Source organism: Triturus cristatus, chromosome 4_1 (assembly GCF_964204655.1).
Source record: "Triturus cristatus chromosome 4_1, aTriCri1.1, whole genome shotgun sequence".
Taxonomy (NCBI): Eukaryota; Metazoa; Chordata; class Amphibia; order Caudata; family Salamandridae; genus Triturus; species Triturus cristatus.
This window is the reverse complement of record NC_140585.1, coordinates 985826327-985846929: the sequence shown is the minus strand read 5'-3', so window position 1 is coordinate 985846929 and position 20603 is coordinate 985826327. Positions and strand designations below refer to the sequence as shown.

The following is a 20603-nucleotide window of genomic DNA, read 5'->3' as shown; positions in this document are numbered from 1 at the left end:
AGGTACCAGCCTGATCCAGTGCACTGGCCAGTCATTTGAGAACTTTCTTTACTCAAACCTGTGAAATTTTTCACCACATGCCAACCTCCGTTTGTTGTACTTCCTCTTGGTTTTATTGTAAAAATTCCCAAAAACCTGAAATTCAAGATGGCTGAACTCTTTTTCTCTCTGACACAGCTCCTGGAAACTCTAGGTCCACACTTATTTCGATGCACTCTACGCCCCTTTGTCTTGGTCATTACTAGTTCTCTCTCATGCTGGGGCAAAACCTAAAGAGTTCCAGGGTTCTAGAAATAAATAGGAGCTGCCCCATTTGGAAACTCAAAGTCAAGAGGGGTAGTGTTAAGGCTGTCCTTTCTTTGGCCAAATGTTCCGGTGTCATTTCAGATGGCTGCAAAGAGGGCAGTTTTTGACAACACCCCCATGGCAGGTAGTCGTAAACTCCAGACAGAAATGTGTATTGGCCTCTAGAGGTGTACAGAAGTGAATGGCAGAACAGACTTTTTTTTGGCAGAGTTTTATATAGCGTGAACTTGACCCGACGTGTATCAGAGCGCTTTACATAGCACCAGTTACGTTACATGAGGACACACATTCATTTTTGTTAGGCACTGGGAGATTAAGTGATTTGCCCAGAATCACAGGATGTTCAGCATCATTGCTGAGACTAAAACCCAGTTCTTAATAAAGTTACTTTTCCACTAAAATTATTGTAAATCCAATTTGACCATTAAATAGGATTTTGAAAAGCTAAAGAAAACTATTGTTGAATGACATCTCTATCATTTTCTCAAGCAAAGATTTAATATGAATATTTTAATCACACCAGGACCTGTCTTTCAAACATCTAGCTGGACCTACAAATTGAATACAGATTTTAGGCATTTAATCACTGGGATGACACATATTGCAAACATGCTATGTGCCACTTTTCTATATACTAGGCACCCTTCCATGTGTGTTTACAAGGCACCCTTTTGGGGTGACTTCATAATATATAGAAAGAGGTTTTCTTAGAGAGCCAAGGCACTTGCACAATGGTTCTCTTGGCAGTCATATATTTTTGTAATGTATGTGGGTGATGTAAATTCATGCTGCAGTCAACATATCACATATAACTTTCTGTGGCCTTCCTAGAAAGTTTAATTAGCCAAATAAAATAATATAATGAAAAATAAATATTTTAGAAAGAAAAGCAGGGGTCCCATGTTATTCTTTTGAAGTGGTATGGTGCACAAAGTTCCACAGCTAGCATAACTAGATAGGAAAAAATACGAGGACCTTGATAAAAGTTATGTCCTTTATTATGTCCTTTATTACACTGACTAATAAATTGGGATTTTCACTGAAACCGACCAACTTGTTTGCTTCATCATAAAAAAATGTAGAATGGCCTCACTAACATGCTTTTTTCATCCTCATCCCTATCACCTCCCCCTCACCCTATCCTATCCTCTTCTTCACCCCTTCCTTGACCCCATCTCACTGAAATCTTTCCCTAAACATCCGCTGCTAACACAGAGATTACCTCATAGTATATCTTCTACGCATCTCCTTCAAGCTATTTTCTCTCTTAAACAGCATAACAGCATAACTCAGTTAATCAGTACAAAGCAACCAAAAGCAGCTATATGAACCTCATACTGCTCCTTATTTTCACCTACTAAAACCACTCTAGCCAGAACAATTACAAGAGCAGTAATGAGAGAAGTCACAACAGCTACAATCAGAGTAATCAGTAGATCAAGAAGCAGAATGTTTAACAGAACATAGGTCTATTTTGTATGAGACAGTGTACCTCTATCAATATTATCCTCTTTTCTGTCTCTCCAGCAAAAACAGTCATCTCAGCTGTCATATTGATTAAATCAATCACCCACTCATCATCCTTGTCTATCTCTAGAGTGAGGTTGTCATCAAACTTGCCTCAACTTCCATCCCTGGCAGAACTATCACCGGAGCATCTCCAAACAGGGTGGACTAACCTCTGGCCAACTAATTTTGTTCTTGAGTCATCTATAGCAAAGTATTGCTATCAGATAAGACTAACCATCAATCACATTTTTAAATCCACCCTGACTAAAGGAATCACCGTAAGAGTGACACAACCTCTGGATCAATTATGGACTATCAGGCTAGAGAAACTTATACATTTTTGTCAACAAACATATCAGCCTGGTAAGTCACCAAATTGGTCAACAGTAAACATTAGATCAAACTAGATCTCATCCACATTAGCCACCTGCTAGTGCAAACACAAACATCACAATTATGTAACAAAGCTGCCAATATCTTTCCTACCAGCTGCTGACCCATCACCCACATATCCTGTATATTAATTGATGCAGGATCTTCAAGCAAAATCAGAATACATATTTATGACCTTTTGTGTGATCACAAATTGAATAGTTATTTTCATTACTGAAACTTAGCTGGGAGATGATGCTTCACTACAGACACACTGCTTCAGGGATACATAATCCCCTTCAGAAACCACCCAGATAAGAACAGTGTGGGGCTTGCAGTGGCATACAAAAACAAGTTATCAGCTTCTAGCATTAAATAATAAAAAATGCTGGAATGTGTATCCTCCCTTGTATGATTCTCACTCCTTCAACATTCTCCTCCAACTTTCTTTCTTATCTGTTGACTACACCCAAATGAGGCAGCTTTCTCTGATGTAGCGTTGGACTCAATATCAGATATTACAATTGGCCACTAGTATCTCTTTACCTTAGCGGATCCCAACACCTCGTTTGACAACCAGAACTAGGAAAGGCTCATCACTTTTGCTAACCCTGAAGTATTCTACTTCCATCAGCTAGTCATAAATCCCCCACATTCTGCAAGCCACACTCTTTATGCTGTCTTCACCTCAAGAAGATTAACCTCATTCACGGGAAACAATCTCACTAACTGGAGGAATCGGCACATCACTAACATCAAACTCAACCTCTTCAAGACTAGTCCGCCACCAGCAGAACCTAATAATATATTGTCTACTAGATCATTGAAATGCTTTGGCTTAAACCCTTTATCAGCAAACTTCATCACGATAACACCTTCTGACTTAGCAATGCTGATAAAGATGACGCACAAATCTTAAGGCTGGAAGAATCCCTGGTCAGAAAACCTTTGGGCCTCTGTGAATGAAACATGCATTAATAGCTCCTTTGCTGGCGTGCGAGCTCTGAATAATGTTCCCAAAGTGAACAAGGATCATTAGCAAACTCATGAAATTTAGAAAAGCAATAAAGACTTGGCTGATCCTAAAATGAGGACTCGAATTTTATCTAGCTACCAGTCATTCTGACTTGTTTACGCAACCTGCAAAACTATCCTTCACACTCTTTTCCCACATCAAGTCATGTGTAAGGCGCTACTTGATAACTTTGCAACACGTTTGGAAAACACATCTCACAATAAATGCAGTAGCCATTTTATCAACTGACAATAAAAAGGTTCTTAAGGAATAACCATAATTATATCGATAATGCCCACAATATTTCAAGGTCAAGTGTCTTTAGGCCAGAGCAATCATTACGTCAAATATGGTTAGCAGTAACCTAATAGTCCAAAGGATTGGTGGAGCCTACAAAAATAACATCATGCATAAGGATTTCCCCCACAAACACATACAGAGAGGAATGACATGCATTCACGCATATGCATCAACAAAATGCACATACTTAGAGACTCGAAGACATGAACATATAGTCACACGGACACAGCACAGACAAACCCTTCGCCCCCACCCCAACTTACCTTTAGATGTGAACAGCACTGCAGCTGGTCCTCCAGTTCTTCTCCAAGCATTGGTCCTGGCTCCTCTACTCATGGCAGAGACATGTAGTCCCACCCTTTGATCAGCTGAAATAAGGATCTGGAAAGGGGTCTTTGCCTGTGCTTGGGCTTCACACTGCATGTAGGAGGAAGGTGATGGCTCAGCCAGGTGGCAAGGTGTGCAAAATAACGATGTACTGGTATGCGGCCAGAGTTAATACCAGCGGCTGAGAATAAGTCAAGCATTCTATCCTTCACTTTCCTGTGTACTTTATTACAGAAGATCACAAAAACATGGAAGAAATCCGAACCTGTGCAGCACATCCATCTGATGGCTATCCTTGCTTAGCAAGCAACAATTCAAGTGCCTAGATTTTACTTTCCACCTGCATAAAACCTTAAATTGTCCAAAGAGAGCAGTTATGGGGTGTGCACAGAAACTCAAAGTATGTAATTAATGTCCCACAGAACGGCGACACTACTAGAGAGGACCAAACCGAATGCGGACATCTGCCACATGGGGATGACCCTATACTGTATAGCACAGCCATGTAACTCCTCCTAAGTTGAGCACATCTTTATGGTTAAATAAGGAGGTCCCCAACTTTCTGGCTGTCCGTCAGGGATCCCCTCATACCTGCCTCCCATTTCTCCTGGGCATTGGTGTCCTGCTGCTCTGTGAGTAACTTTGCAACCTTCATGATCTCAAAAGACTTGCAAAGTTTTTTAATAACTTCCCAAACAGTTTAGAAGTGAACCTTTGCAAGTTCACACTGTCATAGTTGTCAACTCGAAAGGGCTTTTGCTCTTAAGAAGTCTTTGACATATGAACTCAAAAGATGATCTACAACATACATTTTTCCAAACACATACATTGAAATGTCATTTCATTGGTGAAAGCTTTTTATTGAAGAAACCATAAAAAAGAACAGTGAACACAAATTGTGCGGTACATGGTGAGTTAAGAAAAACATTTTCACAAAAAGAATGATCCCCCATATTCGAACTAAAGGCTTCTCAATTATTTTTTAAACCACATCTGCAATTTATCCAAGTCCCTCAGAAAAGCCTCAAACTAGACTGTACAGAGAAAAGGATGTAATAAAATAATCCTTCACCTATATACCTTCAACAAAATATGTAAAGGAAATGTAACTCAATGTTAGAAGATACTATTATAGCACTTTCGAAGATCCCTGAGGTTAAAAGGGTTTAGAAGTTGATGGTGAAGAGGGTTTTGGACACATAAGGTTTCATTTCCTTTCTGAAAGAGGGCAGCAGAGAGGGCAGTTTTAGTGTGTCAACACTCTCTTCTGGGAGCATCCAGGGGTGATCTGCAGGATCTGTGTACCATCGGGTTTTGGATCCGATTATTGATTTATTTTTGAGGCATGTAGGAGGGCCATTATTGGGGCAGTAGATTCTTCGAAGGGGTCAATCAGAAATGGCAATGCTCTGTAAAGGAGCACACCACTGTTCATCCCTTGGAGTCGTTGCACTCGTCTGCTACAGCAGCAGCAGTTTGATTTCTGTAGATGTGGTTAGTTTGGAAATAAGGTCCTGCAGATTAAAGTGGGACGCGACTGGGAAGCTTTTGCTATTGGTTTTAAAGGAGATGGAACTGGGAGAGGTAAGGTCATTCCATCCACTGCTGTATCCCTCCAGGTTGTATGAAAGTTTTAACAAACATCAAAAGGTGAATATTTGACGGATTGCGAAGTTCATTCAACCAATCACAGTCTTCTCAATAATGTCCTGGCTGAAACCCAAATCTTTATCTGCTGGGAAGAGGCACGTCCAACCAAAGGTGCAACATGCCCTAATGCAACCAAGGGAAGTGGGCTCCTGCTGACCCTAGATGAGAACACATGCACAGGCTACACTAGTTATAGACACACCCCGCTGAGAACACATGCACAGGCTACACTAGTTATAGACACACCCTGCCCCTCTGGTAGGAAATGAAAACCCAGTTACCGATTGTGGACTCAGTGAACAGTCAGATTCGGCAATTCAATTTCATGTTTATAAAACTAAAAATGAAACATGGAGCTGCACTACATAGAATCAACTTTGTACAGCACTTTTCTATCCATTAGCCGTGTCAAGTCATCGAGAACTTAAACTGCATTTCCGCATTTACCCAACCTGGTTAATAACCTCACACCTGAACCTGGGAAACGAGCCTCGTTTTCTGAATTGAAGGCTGCGGAGGTAAGGCGCCCCTTAGCCGCCCTGTGTCCATTGCACAGTTTGAAGGCATGACACACGTGGGACAAAGGCCTACTTGCCGGGAGTGATGTTGTGCTATGATCCCTCCGGCGGGATATTCCTTCTCTCATGTCAGTACGTTTTATTCATCTGCATCGATCAAGCGGAGGTTTTGGGTTTCCCATTAACAGCATTAGGATTGAACTGAGGGCTCGGTTAACATAGGGTACACATAGGGTTCGATAGGCTAAGACACCGTGCCCTGCATTCAGCCCTCTGAGCCTGACAAGTTACAAGTGCAGACATAATGTACTGCTTCAGAGACATACTGCTTCTCATTACTGGTCGAAAGTACTTTAACTTAATGAGCTTCTCTTGGCATCTGCCTAGAAAACAAAATATCTGAACGATTTCCCAACGAAAGGAATTAGCTGTCCTAATTTATAATGCAGCAACGGAGTCGGCCATCAAAGTTCAACGCCCATGACTGTGGTAAAGCGGGCCTAACTTGCACACTAGGGGAAAAAACAGTAAATGGACTGGTATGAAAACATTTACAAGGACGTCTATTAGTCCACAGACCAAATCTGAACGTCAGCTCCTATAAAACTCCAAACATACATTTACGAGCAAGCCGACGGTCGAAGCGCGATGTTGGTTTACCTCAAAAGCCGCGGGGTTGCAGATGCACGCCAACTCCAGTGCGTCCTCCCCTGGTGCGTTTGCGGAGGAAGTCATCCTCGGGGCCGAAAGAGAAAGCCGCCGCTCTGTCAGGAGGGGAAGGATGGAGAGAAAGAAAGATTCAGAGAAAACTGAGGGGCTGCTTATTCGCTTCCGTACCTTTCGTAAACTTTGTAGAAAAAAAAGAGATACGAAAATTAAATTTGCTAGGCGCGGCAGAAATAATTGCTTGTACCAAGATCAATCTCTCCCCATCAGCTCGTGTTTGTCATGTGCACAACTGTTAATTGTTAAGTTGGCAAAGTCCGCTTGGGAAGCGGTGTCTGTCTGTCATTAACTTGAATGAATCCGTGAAACGCAGGATGGAAGCGATGACGGGGAGGCGAAGCTGATAACAGACCCTCCTTTCACTCTCTTCTGGGAGCATGAGGTATGGAAATTACGGGTCACTAATGCGACTGTCACATATAAGGTCCAGAAAGTGACGGCGCGAGAGGACGGAGTAGCATGCCGAGTCATTTGCATATTATATTTTGATCAAAAAGCCAACAAACTCAAAGCGTGTTAAATAAAACAACAGTGACTTTGATCTCTGGGAAATGATTCCCTGCTAGAGCTAATGCTAAGGAAGTAATCTGAGCACGGAGGGTGCATTCAATTTACATTTATGTGCAGTCATGCAAACCCACCACTGCTTGTGTTCACAGAGCCTTCCCTGTGCAGTGCACGGTCACGGTGCTGCGTTGGAACAAGCTCATGTGAGGCTTTCCTGTAGACTCAGCAATGTTAAACTAACGGCATGAACTTTAGTAACTTCATTTTGCCATTGCAGAACCCATTTACAAGATATTGTAAGCAATTCCACAACCATACAGGCATCATAGAAAAAGACAAGCAGACAGCATGTATCAAAAGCCATTAAGGTAATGCAGGCAATTCGGCATCAACTAAATAAAAGCACGGAATAAAATACCATCAGATATTTGAAGGCACAGATGAGATGGGCTAAATAATAACTTGAAGAAAAACACAACACAGGGCAAAATGGAGCTAAAAGTGCAAACACCCTGACACATGCAATATGACCTGTGAGGCACCATAGACTCGCCAGCAATGCCTCTACATTGCTGGAAGGCGCCATTGATTGTGAAAAAGGACTGAGGTGAAGATTGGTTCCCCAACTGCCCTGACGAAGTTGCCTAGATGGCTTGGCAACAAAACATGTTGGCCTTTGGTAAATGATAGTGGCCAGATACATGCCTGCTTTTTAAACTGGGGACGCTCACAACATTGAATGAAGGTTGTGCTGTATGTGAGTGATACCTCATTTTTAATCTGTTGAGATCTTTGTTCTCTTTGCACGGTTGGGGACAAATGAACACTGAGTAGACTGCGGAGGGTCAGTGTTGTCGGTCATACACTTTCTATGTTGTTTTGACCTTCCACCTCTGTGGAATTCTAACACCTCTTTTCCTTTCCTTTTTTCTGGTAAGCTTAAGAAAGCAACCAATGATGATAACGTGGCCATACTGGCGAGTACCATCCAGCAGCTCTGTGGGTTTGCGCACTTGAGGTGCTTTCTAACCGTTCACACATTTTTTAGTTTCTTTCTCATTTGTTGAGTTTTTTATACACATTGATGTGAAGATTCTTTACCACTGTGGTATGTGTATGTGACGTGGTTATTGACAATTTCTTTTTAAATTGGAGCAGCAAGGACTAAGCAGTTCGTGGATTGTTTAACGGAACTGTACTGTGAAGGTGTTTTCTAAAGGTTATAGCAACTCCCAGGAGTCTTTAAAGTTTGTGAGTGACTGGTCTTGGAGGTCAGACCTAGTTGTGTTTATAATTGATGGAGTGGGGGGCGGTCTGACTTCTTGATCCCCCTGTTGCTCCTATTGATGTCATTGGGTGTCAGATAATCGGTTAAAATGTTGTTTTCTAAGAATTACAAATGTAGGTGAGTGTTATGGCGTAGACCGGGAAGGCAGCGCCTGACCATGAAAGGCCCACAAAGAACGCCTCCCGAGGGCGGGGCCTGCAGAGCACAGAGGCGAAGCCAGCGAAAATTGAGCCTGGAGTTTGGGAAAAGTCGGGCAGGCGATTGGCAGTTGGGTTTGAACCTGCCATTGGGAGCAAAGCACCTGGTGGGAAGCCAGAATAAAAAAAGAGGGCTAGGGGCAGGAAGGCCATCCCTTGACCTCTCGTCATTGGCCCACCGACCCTTACCAAAGAGAGGGCGCTGCAGCCACAAGTTGGGAGAGGGCAAGGAGGCCAGCGGAAACAGTACAATGTGACAGACTAGAAAGCAAACTAGTCTAGGATGATGAGCTGCGCAAACAGTGAATTGGGATGCCTTTCGACAGGGCCACTGGGTGAAGCGGGCGAATGGCCAGCTTGGTGTCCTGCGGAAGACGGTCACGGCACTTGCAGGCAGGGCCTGGCGGCCACCCACTCGGGAATCAATAGTAAGAGAAGCCTGGTGGCCGCAAAAGCGAGATATCAAGAAAGGGTGGCCGTCTAACTAGGGAGCTGGCTGTGCTGGAAGGATCTAGGAACTAATGCATGAGAACGCAATATTTTATAGATGTGATATTGTGTGAAATCATGGGGCATACAGATGAAAAGAAATGCGTGTTTATGTTTCGTGTGGCAAAATAAACTGCAGCCGTTATGCATCAGGGGTGTAAGTTGGTGCGTGGGCAAGGCCGTAGGCGGAGGGGTGGGTCACTCGCACGTCTGGGAGGGGTTAAGCTTTTGTACATCTATCATTAACAAACAAGCATTTGCAATGCAATAGGTCTCTCATTTACTCGAGTTTAAGCTATTGGCATTGTAAATGACAATGCCTTTTATTTATGTTTTGGTTTTTAAAGCATAAATAAAAGGCATTGTCATTTACCATACCAGTAGCTTAAACTTGCGTAAATGCGAGACCTATTGCATTTCAAATGCTTGTTATATCTTTGTACTTCTGCCATGGGCCACCGCAGCACTCTGACCGGTCACATCTACCCCAACCACTAAATGCTATTGTATTGTAATGTAGTGTACTGTAGAATTTCTACAGCACTTTCCTGCCTCTTGCTGATGGTTACCTTTCCCCCAGTGCATGAATGAGGCAAGGTGTTGGTTGCAGTGTCATCTAGTAACTGTGAAGTTTCGGTGTCTTGTGTGAGGTCCAAAGAAGTACACCAGACTTACAGAGGCAGCATGTCGCAGCAGCTTACACATGGAGCGGAGTGTGTAAAGAGCATGAGGGAGAGTTTCGCAGGCAGCGCATACAAACCGGTATCACTTTCGCCATCTGTGCCAAATATGAACCCAGTGATCAATTCTAGGTGCAAGGCTAATAGTTCTTCATCTCCAAGTATTGTTACTTCTTTGTGTGTAATATCCCCTGCATGTCAGACAGACATTACACTTGTGCTCTACCTCGCCAATAGAGCCATGGAGGTAGTGCCGTAGGGTAAAATGTGTAATACTTGCCACTGAATAGAGTCAGCCCGGTTTCCGCACCTCTCCTAAAGTAAAGAGGTCTATAGAAGGCGGCACCTTACTTTATCTAGTGTGAAGTATATTTCCATATGAGGGGCCTCTCAACCTAACTCACTATTCAGTCAGGATGGACTTGACGATCCCTGCATAAACCATTTGTTCGTTTATGCTGCGTCACTACCTATACTGACGTCACTGCCACAATATCCAGTATGTAAAGGGTGAAGAAAGTTTTGCATGACTTGAAACACATTGCATGCAGTTTGCTGGTTCTTGGTGGAACACTTTATAAGAGATGCTCGGGCTTTGTAATCAGATCCTTGCATTTAGGAAGGCTTTAAAACCATATAATATTTTAAAGTCTGACCTAAATTATATCTCGTTATCTTACACTTTTACTGCATTTGCTATGTCGCTTCGTCGCTCTCATGGGATTTTAGCGCTTTAAAAAATTGTTGATCGATTAAAAGTATGCCCCTTGTATCTGTCACATAGAGGACAAATGCCATTGTTTCTCATCAACAACTGCTAAAAAGTGTAAGAGCTCACACAAGACGAGTAGAAATGTGATTACAATAGAGGGGAGTCGAAGCTAATATAAATAGCAAGTGCACAAATCGTTTGAGGTGCAAAACCAAGCATTTTGCCTCTATTCTGATGACCCTTCCTGTAAGTCTGCCCCCCATACACTTGCAAACCGAAGAACAGGCACACATTCAGTAGAACGGCGGCCTTAAAAACGTTTGTCGACGGAGCTGCGTTGTGCGCACGCACTAGAGCTGCGCATCGCCCTCATTGTACACGACGTGTCTTACTACCTCCTCATAAAGCGAGAAAATAAAGTTAACAGGAAATGAAAGGGTCAAGTAAGAAGTAAGCAGCAATTGACAACGGGAGGGGGTGGGAGCATTGTGAACACAGACAATGGGTGGGGTCGGAAGCAAAGCAGCAGGATATTAAACAAGCGCAGCCGCAAAAGAGAAAGCGTCCGCAATGTGTTTAATTAGTAACCTGATCCCCGACGAGGGAGGAATGCAGCTGCCGCCCTCAGCGCCGCTGCTCGCTCCCGAGAGCAAAACGCTGTGGGAGTGAACCTTTGGAGAAGAGGTGGGACATGCACCCGCCTTTGGTCATTTGCGTGCTTTAATTATTAAAAGCCACATGCAAAAGTTAATCCAATGAGTGGGAGGAGTCAGACCCACACAGAGAAGTTTCCAGGAAGTTTGGAGTGATTTTACATGCAGCCAAGAATGACGTTACCTCCTCACCCATTCCCTCATTCCAGTCTTTATTAAATTAAGTGTGGTCACCCCAATGACAGGTACCCCACTGTCCACCCAAAACATAAAAGATATCCTAGGTCCTACTAGAAGAAGCTACTCTCATTTGTTTCTCAGGTAATATCCCCAGACTGTATCAACAATATCTCCTGTTTTTGCATCTGTCTATTAACAGTTTCCCCGCTGTACACCCACCAGGAGCTCCACTTTTTTATTTTCTTTCTGGACATGGTACTAGGTGCAGGTCTACAACTCAAGGGATTACAGATTTCATTTGGACCCTGCTTTGGTGAGGGGGATACAGTCAGGGTATGGTTCTATTTGTAAGGTGAGGATCCCTTTAATCTGAGTTAAAAATTCTTACTTTATTTGCATCTTATTTGTGGCTCATCTCTCTCTGCCTTCCTTGTCTGGACAGGGAAGCAGAATCATTCTCTTGCTCACTGGAGCCTGGTGTTGGTTCACTGGGTGTTCTTTTTCCAGTTGAAGTGATATAATTTTCTCCACTTCTCTAGCGTAGAAGAGGGATGAGTGTGCATTATGCACTACTAATATAAGTTCAATTTTTGGTCTGCATGTGTGTCATAATGCACTTTCACGAGCAGAAACCATCTTATGTCCTAATATTATCTGGCTATTTTAATATTTGTCATTTGTATTTGTCATTCTTTTTGCTTCTGACAGTTATTGTTTTGGGCAGAATCTGGTTATAATTACCCCTCCATACATTGATCACAAAAGGAGAGTCAGAGAAAACACCATTGCATATCCTGCAAAACACAACAAGCCAATACAAAAAGATGCCTGGGTAATGTTCATTAATCCTCATTTATGCATAAACCTGAACCGTTGGTAATGGATGTAAAGCCTCACTAACGCTAACACCTGAAAAATGATATACCTAGATATGTCCCTCAAACTGGAAGATGAAGTCTCACCCATGCCTTGTGGCATGCTTCATCTTTGGCATCCTCATCCCACCCTTTTAAGATGATACTACCAGGGCAGACTCAACCTCAATGAGAGGGAGGTCTTTTTAAGAAGAGTACTGGATAAATGAGGGATCCAGATGAGTTGAAAATACCTTGAGGTAAACTCAAGGATACGCCTTTACTGGTAGGTATCACAGGTATATTTAAAAACAGAAAAAGGCTGATGATGATTAGGTTCAATGACCTGTTCATCCATGTTGAGCCAACATGTTTTTCACCTTTCTAGTGGCAATACAAGTCAAGGGCATTCTTCAGGGTAAAAATAGCCCCTCTTTCTAGTTTTAACTGTCTCTAATTCTGGCTAGAAAGAGTGCACAGTTGTTGGAAAGGAAATTCCTACCTTGACAAAGAGTATGAGTAAGGATTCCTAGTTTTGCAATACTTATACTTCTTGGAATGGTGACAGAAGTTACCCCCTGTAGTCATGCATACCTCAAGAGGTGTACCAGCAGCATCACCTACTTGGACTCTGTGGTCCCAGCCATTTCGCCTCCTTCTTCTTGGCACTTTTTCCTGACTTTACGTTATTGCAAGAGTATTGAGAATGCTGGTAAAAGACAGAATATGGCCTCTATCCCTGAGACAGGGTTCTCCTTTTCCATTACTGATTTAAGAGCTTGAGGAAGGAAACTTTAGCTGCTTTACAGAAGGAAATGTTCTCAGGTAAAGTGGACAAAAATGAGAAAACACTTTGACTTGCTCTATTTGCAACCTTTTCTCCCTTTCCTGTCATTCCCCTGGTCTTGAAAAGGATAGAGATTGACAAGTCAGAAATGATCTTAATAGTCCCAGATAGAAGAGTATGGGTTGGTGCTATGGCAGCTGGCGATAGTCAAAGAATGGGTGTTTCCTCTGATTCCTTGCCCTAGAAAACATCAACTATTGATTTGGAAGTTGAAAGGTTGGGGATCCAAAGAGTAGGTCTTTTTGGAGATCTAGCTGTGGCATTCAGGCTTCCCATCATCCTGTGACGTTCAAATCCTGTGACTGTCATTGGTCCTCTTTTTCCACCGTATGTGTCTGCAAAGGTGTCCATCATTTTCAAGGTGAGCCTTCCTTAATTTTTTAGATTCTTTAGGATGAGTTCAGCTTGCATTTTTCCCATTCCACTCACATGGTACAATGAACAACCATCTGAAGTTTCAGAGATCCTTGGGGTGGTGCTGGAGCGATTTAGTGCTTGGTTTCTGTTCTCTTGAAGAGGTTATCCTGGAACCGGCTGTGTTCTAGGTCCCTTGCTCCTGTGTGGGATCTCCCCCTGTTTATAAAGATATTACAGGTACCTCTATTTGACCCTTTGAGAACCTGTTCTCTCAAGTTTCTGTCCTAAAATTTTCTGTTTCTTGTGTGCATCACTTCCCCTCAGAGGTTGGTGGAACTAGAATCTCTGGTTTGCCATGCTATCTATCTCAGAATTGTCCCAGATGATCTTAGACTTCATTATGGCCTGGCTTGGTTTTCCGACAAACTGTTGTGGTTCAAAATATGGGATCGAAAGGGGAAACTTGATAACCAAAACATTGACTTTATCTTGCCAATTTGTAAACAATAAAATAAGGACTATCAAAAAGACGTCCTTAAAAGATAGAAAAACTACAAATACCACAAATATCAACAAAAAAAAGGCTGAGTTTCTACATAAAAAAAATCATGGAAAACAATGTTTGTCACTAACAAATGAAAATAAATGCAAAATAGCACAAAAAAGGGTACCAAATACTTCGATTCTTATAATATCATTATTAATATCAACAAATATATATTTAACCCCTTCGCTGCTAGGCCTTTTCTCCTCCTGTGCTAAGCCTTTTTTGGGCTATTTGGGGTAGTGCGCGCTTAGGCCCCTGTAACTTTTTGACCACATTAGGTATCCACGCCAAATTTGCGTCCTTTTCTTCCAACATCATGCGGATTCTAAAGGTACCCAGGGTTTGTGGATTCTCTTAGAGGGTTCCCAGAAATTAGTCAAAATACAGAAATTTTTTGTTTTTTTTGTGAAAAATGGGGAAAAGTGGCTGCAAATGAAAGCATCTGGGTTTTTCTATGCAAATGATATCAAAAAAGGGTTTGTGGGGCTGAAATCACAATTTCTCCAGCTTTTAGGAAATGACAGATTTTTGGCAGAAATCCAACATTTTTTACACAGTTTTGACATTTTTCTGGGACATACCCTATTTTTGCTATTTTTTGTGCTTTCAACCTCCTTCCAGATAATGGTAAAAATGGGTAGAAAAGCAATAATGGATCCTGGAAAGCTATACATTTTTGAAATGTAGACAAAATTCTGAATTCAGCAAGGGGTCATTTGTGTAGATCCATCAAGGTTTCTTTATAGAAACTAACAGGTAAATATAGAAAAAAATAAAACTTTGTTGAAAAAAGCAGCCTTTTGAGTCAACGTTTTTACCTGTAACTTCTTCGAATTATGACATCTCATTGAAAGCAATGTACCGTTACATCCCGGGGACCTTCCTGGTTGTGGGGATATATAGGACTTGTAGGTTCACCAAGAGCCCAATGAACCCAGAGAAAAAAACTGAGCAGCATTTTGTAATGGTTTGTTTTTTTGTTCCGGGTGTATAGCAATTATTGTGGGAAAATGTATACATGGAAAAATCGGTATGAAAGACACCTATGTATTTCTGAAATGGGAACAAATTACAGAGTTTAGAAACAGTGCATATTTGCACATTTTCAAAAATGGGAATACTCATACTTGCATGACAATTATTGGTCATTTTTCAAAATGACTTTTTTTTACACAATGTCTTTCATTTGGAAGGGAGAAATGCATCACAAATCAATAGGTAATAACAGTTGCTTTACAAATCTGAACTACCCTAAGTCTCCCGATAAAAATGGTACCTCATTTGTGTGGGTAGGCATAGTGCCCACGACAGGAAGTGGCTCAAAACCAAAGGTGAACGCACCACATTTTCACACTGAAAATTTACACTTTTTTTGCGAAGAGTCTAGCTGTAGTTTTTGAACCCTAGCCCTGCCGGCACCTAGGGAAACCTAGCAAACCTATACATTTTTGAAAACTAGATACCCAGGGGAATCCAGGATGGGGTGACTTGACTGCCTCCCACCATGGTCTGTTACCCAGAATCCCTTGCAAACATAAAAAATTGACAAAAAAACCACATTTTCCCAACATTTCTGGGATGGAAAGTTCTGGAATCTGCGTGGATCCACAAATTTCCACCCACCCCGCGTTCCCCAAAGTCCTACGAGAAAAATGGTACCTCACTTGTGCGGGTCGGCCTAGTGCCCGCGACAGGAAACGGTGCAAAACGCAACGTGGTCACACCTCAATTTTGCAGTGAAAAATGACCCCTTTTTGGCAAAGTGACTAGCTGTAGTTTTTGAACCCTAGCCCTGCCGGCACCTAGGGAAACCTATCAAACCTATACATTTTTGAAAACTAGACAACCAGGGGAATCCAGGATGGGGTGACTTGACTGCCTCCCACCATGGTCTGTTACCCAGAATCCCTTGCAAACGTAAAAAAATTACAAAAAAACCACATTTTCCACACATTTCTGTGATGGAAAGTTCTGGAATCTGCGTGGATCCACAAATTTCCACCCACCCCGCGTTCCCCAAAGTCCTACGAGAAAAATGGTACCTCACTTGTGAGGGTCGACCTAGTGCCCGCGACAGGAAACGGTGCAAAACGCAACGTGGTCACACCTCAATTTTGCAGTGAAAAATGACCCCTTTTTGGCAAAGTGACTAGCTGTAGTTTTTGAACCCTAGCCCTGCCGGCACCTAGGGAAACCTAGCAAACCTATACATTTTTGAAAACTAGACAACCAGGGGAATCCAGGATGGGGTGACTTGACTGCCTCCCACCATGGTCTGTTACCCAGAATCCCTTGCAAACGTAAAAAAATGACAAAAAAAACACATTTTCCACACATTTCTGTGATGGAAAGTTCTGGAATCTGCGTGGATCCACAAATTTCCACCCACCCCGCATTCCCCAAAGTCCTACGAGAAAAATGGTACCTCACTTGTGCGGGTCCGCCTAGTGCCCGCAACAGGAAACGGCGCAAAACGCAATGTGGTCACACCTCAATTTTGCAGTGAAAAATGACCCTTTTTTGGCAAAGTGACTAGCTGTAGTTTTTGAACCCTAGCCCTGCCGGCACCTAGGGAAACCAAGGAAACCTATACATTTTTGAAAACTAGACACCCAGGGGAATCCAGGATGGGGTGACTTGACTGCCTCCCACCATGGTCTGTTACCCAGAATCCCTTGCAAACATAAAAAAGTGACAAAAAAAACACATTTTCCCCACATTTCTGGGATGGAAAGTTCTGGTATCTGCGTGGATCCACAAATTTCCACCCACCCCGCGTTCCACAAAGTCCTACGAGAAAAATGGTACCTCACTTGTGCGGGTCGGCCTAGTGCCCGCGACAGGAAACGGCGCAAAACGCAACGTGGTCACACCTCAATTTTGCAGTGAAAAATGACCCTTTTTTGGCAAAGTGACTAGCTGTAGTTTTTGAACCCTAGCCCTGCTGGCACCTAGGGAAACCTAGAAAATCTATACATTTTTTAAAACTAGACACCCAGGGGAATCCAGGATGGGGTGACTTGACTGCCTCCCACCATGGTCTGTTACCCAGAATCCCTTGCAAATGTAAACAAATGACAAAAAAAACACATTTTCCCCACATTTCTGGGATGGAAAGTTCTGGAATCTGCGTGGATCCAGAAATTTCCACCCACCCCGCGTTCCCCAAAGTCCTACGAGAAAAATGGTACCTCACTTGTGCGGGTCGGCCTAGTGCCCGCGACAGGAAACTGCGCAAAACGCAACGTGGTCACAACTCAATTTTGCAGTGAAAAATGACCCTTTTTTGGCAAAGTGACTAGCTGTAGTTTTTGAACCCTTGCTCTGCCGGCACCTAGGGAAACCTACCAAACCCACACATTTCTGAAAACTAGACACCCGGCGGCTTCCATGGAGGTATGGCTTGCGTGGATCCCCCAACATTTCCTTACCCAGAATCCCCTGCAAACCTCAATTTTTGCTGAAAAAATCACTTTTTTTCACACATTTTGGGGTGGGAAAGTTGTGGCATCACCGGGCTCACACAAATTTACCACCACCCAGCGTTCCCCCAGGTCTCCCGGTAAAAATGGTGCCTCACTTGTGTGGGAGGCCCAAGTACCCGCGGCAGGCAAGGGCCCAAAACGTAGTGAGGCGACATCAAAATGGTCTATCGCAAAACCACCTGGTTTTGCAAGGGGGGTCACTTTGGTTTTTGACCCGGTGCTCGGCGGCCATCTAGGGAAACCTACCAAACCCACGCATTTCTGAAAACTAGACACCCGGCGGCTTCCAGGGAGGTATGGCTTGCATGGATCCCCCAACGTTTCCTTACCCAGAATCCCCTGCAAACCTCAATTTTTGCTGAAAAAATCACTTTTTTCACACATTTTGGGGTTGGAAAGTAGTGGCATCACCGGGCTCACACAAATTTACCACCACCCAGCGTTCCCCCAGGTCTCCCGGTAAAAATGGTGCCTCACTTGTGTGGGAGGCCCAAGTACCCGCGGCAGGCAAGGGCCTAAAACGTAGTGAGGTGACATCAAAATGGCCTATCGCAAAACCACCTGGTTTTGCAAGGGGGGTCACTTTGGTTTTTGACCCGGTGCTCGGCGGCCATCTAGGGAAACCTACCAAACCCATGCATTTCTGAAAACTAGACACCCGGCGGCTTCCAGGGAGGTATGGCTTGCGTGGATCCCCCAACGTTTCCTTACCCAGAATCCCCTGCAAACCTCAATTATTGCTGAAAAAATCACTATTTTCACACATTTTGGGTTGGGAAAGTTGTGGCATCACTGGGCTCACACAAATTTACCACCACCCAGCGTTCCCCCAGGTCTCCCGGTAAAAATGGTGCCTCACTTGTGTGGGAGGCCCAAGTACCCGCGGCAGGCAAGGGCCCAAAACGTAGTGAGGCGACATCAAAATGGCCTATCGCAAAACCACCTGGTTTTGCAAGGTGGGTCACTTTGGTTTTTGACCCGGTGCTCGGCGACCATCTAGGGAAACCTACCAAACCCATGCATTTCTGAAAACTAGACACCCGGCGGCTTCCAGGGAGGTATGGCTTGCGTGGATCCCCCAAGGTTTCCTTACCCAGAATCCCCTGCAAACCTCAATTTTTGCTGAAAAAATCACTTTTTTCACACATTTTGGGATGGGAAAGTTGCGGCATCACCAGGCTCACACAAATTTACCACCACCCAGCGTTCCCCCAGGTCTCCTGGTAAAAATGGTGCCTCACTTGTGTGGGAGGCCCAAGTACCCGCGGCAGGCAAGGGCCCAAAACGTAGTGAGGCGACATCAAAATGGCCTATCGCAAAACCACCTGGTTTTGCAAGGGGGGTCACTTTGGTTTTTGACCCGGTGCTCGGCGGCCATCTAGGGAAACCTACCAAACCCACACATTTCTGAAAACTAGACACCCGGCGGCTTCCAGGGAGGTATGGCTTGCATGGATCCCCCAACGTTTCCTTACCCAGAATCCCCTGCAAACCTCAATTTTGCTGAAAAAATCACTTTTTTCACACATTTTGGGGTGGGAAAGTTGTGGCATCACCGGGCTCACACAAATTTACCACCACCCAGCGTTTCCCCAGGTCTCCCGGTAAAAATGGTGCCTCACTTGTGTGGGAGGCCCAAGTACCCGCAGCAGGCAAGGGCCCTAAACATAGTGAGGCGACATCAAAATGGCCTATCGCAAAGCCACCTGGTTTTGCAAGGGGGGTCACTTTGGTTTTTGACCCGGTGCTCGGCGGCCATCTAGGGAAACCTACCAAACCCACGCATTTCTGAAAACTAGACACCCTAGATGGCCGCTGAGCACCGGGCCAAAAACCAAAGTAACCCCCCTTGCAAAACCAGATTAACTAATGTTCCTACAGCGTGAGAATTTTGTAATAATATTGCAAAGAAAATGTGGCAGACATTTTGAGGTTTGCAGGACATTGGGGATAAAACATTTTTTTAAATTCACAAGAGAGACATCACCATGAACTCCCATGGGTTTTCGACAATATGTACAGTTGGTGGGTTATTCTTGCATGGAAAGTGTACCTTGGCAGAGAAACTAAAGACAAAGATTCCTGCACAACCATCTATTCCTCAAACACACACACATACTGGTTGGATTTGGCATGAGGGCGAGTCATGGTTCAGTGTATTAAATTTTATTAACAAGAGATTTCACAAAAATGAAATGCACTGTCAATAATTAAATTCACAAAAAACCAAACCAACGACTCGCAGCTTGTGAGCTGTAAAGCCACGTCAAGGCACCAACCACTTTACAGGCCATTCACACACCTTTCATACGTGATACAAACAAGACCATTCGCACCTCCAGGCACAAAAACAACACATTACAAAATTCACCAAAAAGGGACAAGGTACACCCTGCTTCAGAAAGACAAATATTACTGCACAACCATCTAATCCGCAAGCACACACACATACTGGTTGGATTTGGCACGAGGGTGAGTGATGGTTCAGTTGATACAATTGTATTAGCAAATGATTTCACAGAAATGAAATGCACTGGTAATAATTGAAAGGGCGAGAAACTGAACCATTGACTCACAGCTCGTGAGCTGTAAAGCCACGACAAGGCACCAACCTCTTTACAGGCCATTCATACACCTTTCATACGTGTGAGACATACAAAACCATTCACACCGCCAGCTGCGGGCCCATCACATAACAAAACTCACACCAGCACACAGCGCCATTCAAGGGCCCATCACTTTCACACGCCCACAATCCAGACACAGCAACTACACAGGCTGATGGATTGCGTGGAGTGGCACTCAGCTAGCAGTGTGTGTAGTGACCAGCAGAAAGTCACTACTCACACACAGCCAGCCAAGCACCAGTCCACACACACCGCTAGCAGAGCGCCAGTCCACGCACACCGCTAGCCAAACACCAGTCCACGCACACCACTAGCCAAGCGCCAGTCCAGGCACACCGCCAGCCAATCGCCAGTCCAGGCACACCGGCAGCCAATCGCCAATCCACGCACACCGCCAGCCAAGCTCCAGTCCACGGACACCACCAGCCAAGCACCAGTCCGCACACACCACCAGTCC

At 43.9% G+C, this 20603-nt stretch overlaps 1 protein-coding gene across 1 annotated transcript in view; it reads right to left on the bottom strand.

Moving 5' to 3' along the window:
* Positions 1-20603, bottom strand: part of LOC146855952 (solute carrier family 23 member 1-like) — a 1135305-nt gene that overhangs the window by 810021 nt on the left and 304681 nt on the right. The window contains exon 5 of the mRNA XM_085653904.1: positions 6658-6761. Within this exon, the coding sequence (XP_085510030.1) occupies positions 6658-6761 (104 nt within the window). The remainder of the gene's footprint in view (positions 1-6657; positions 6762-20603) is intronic.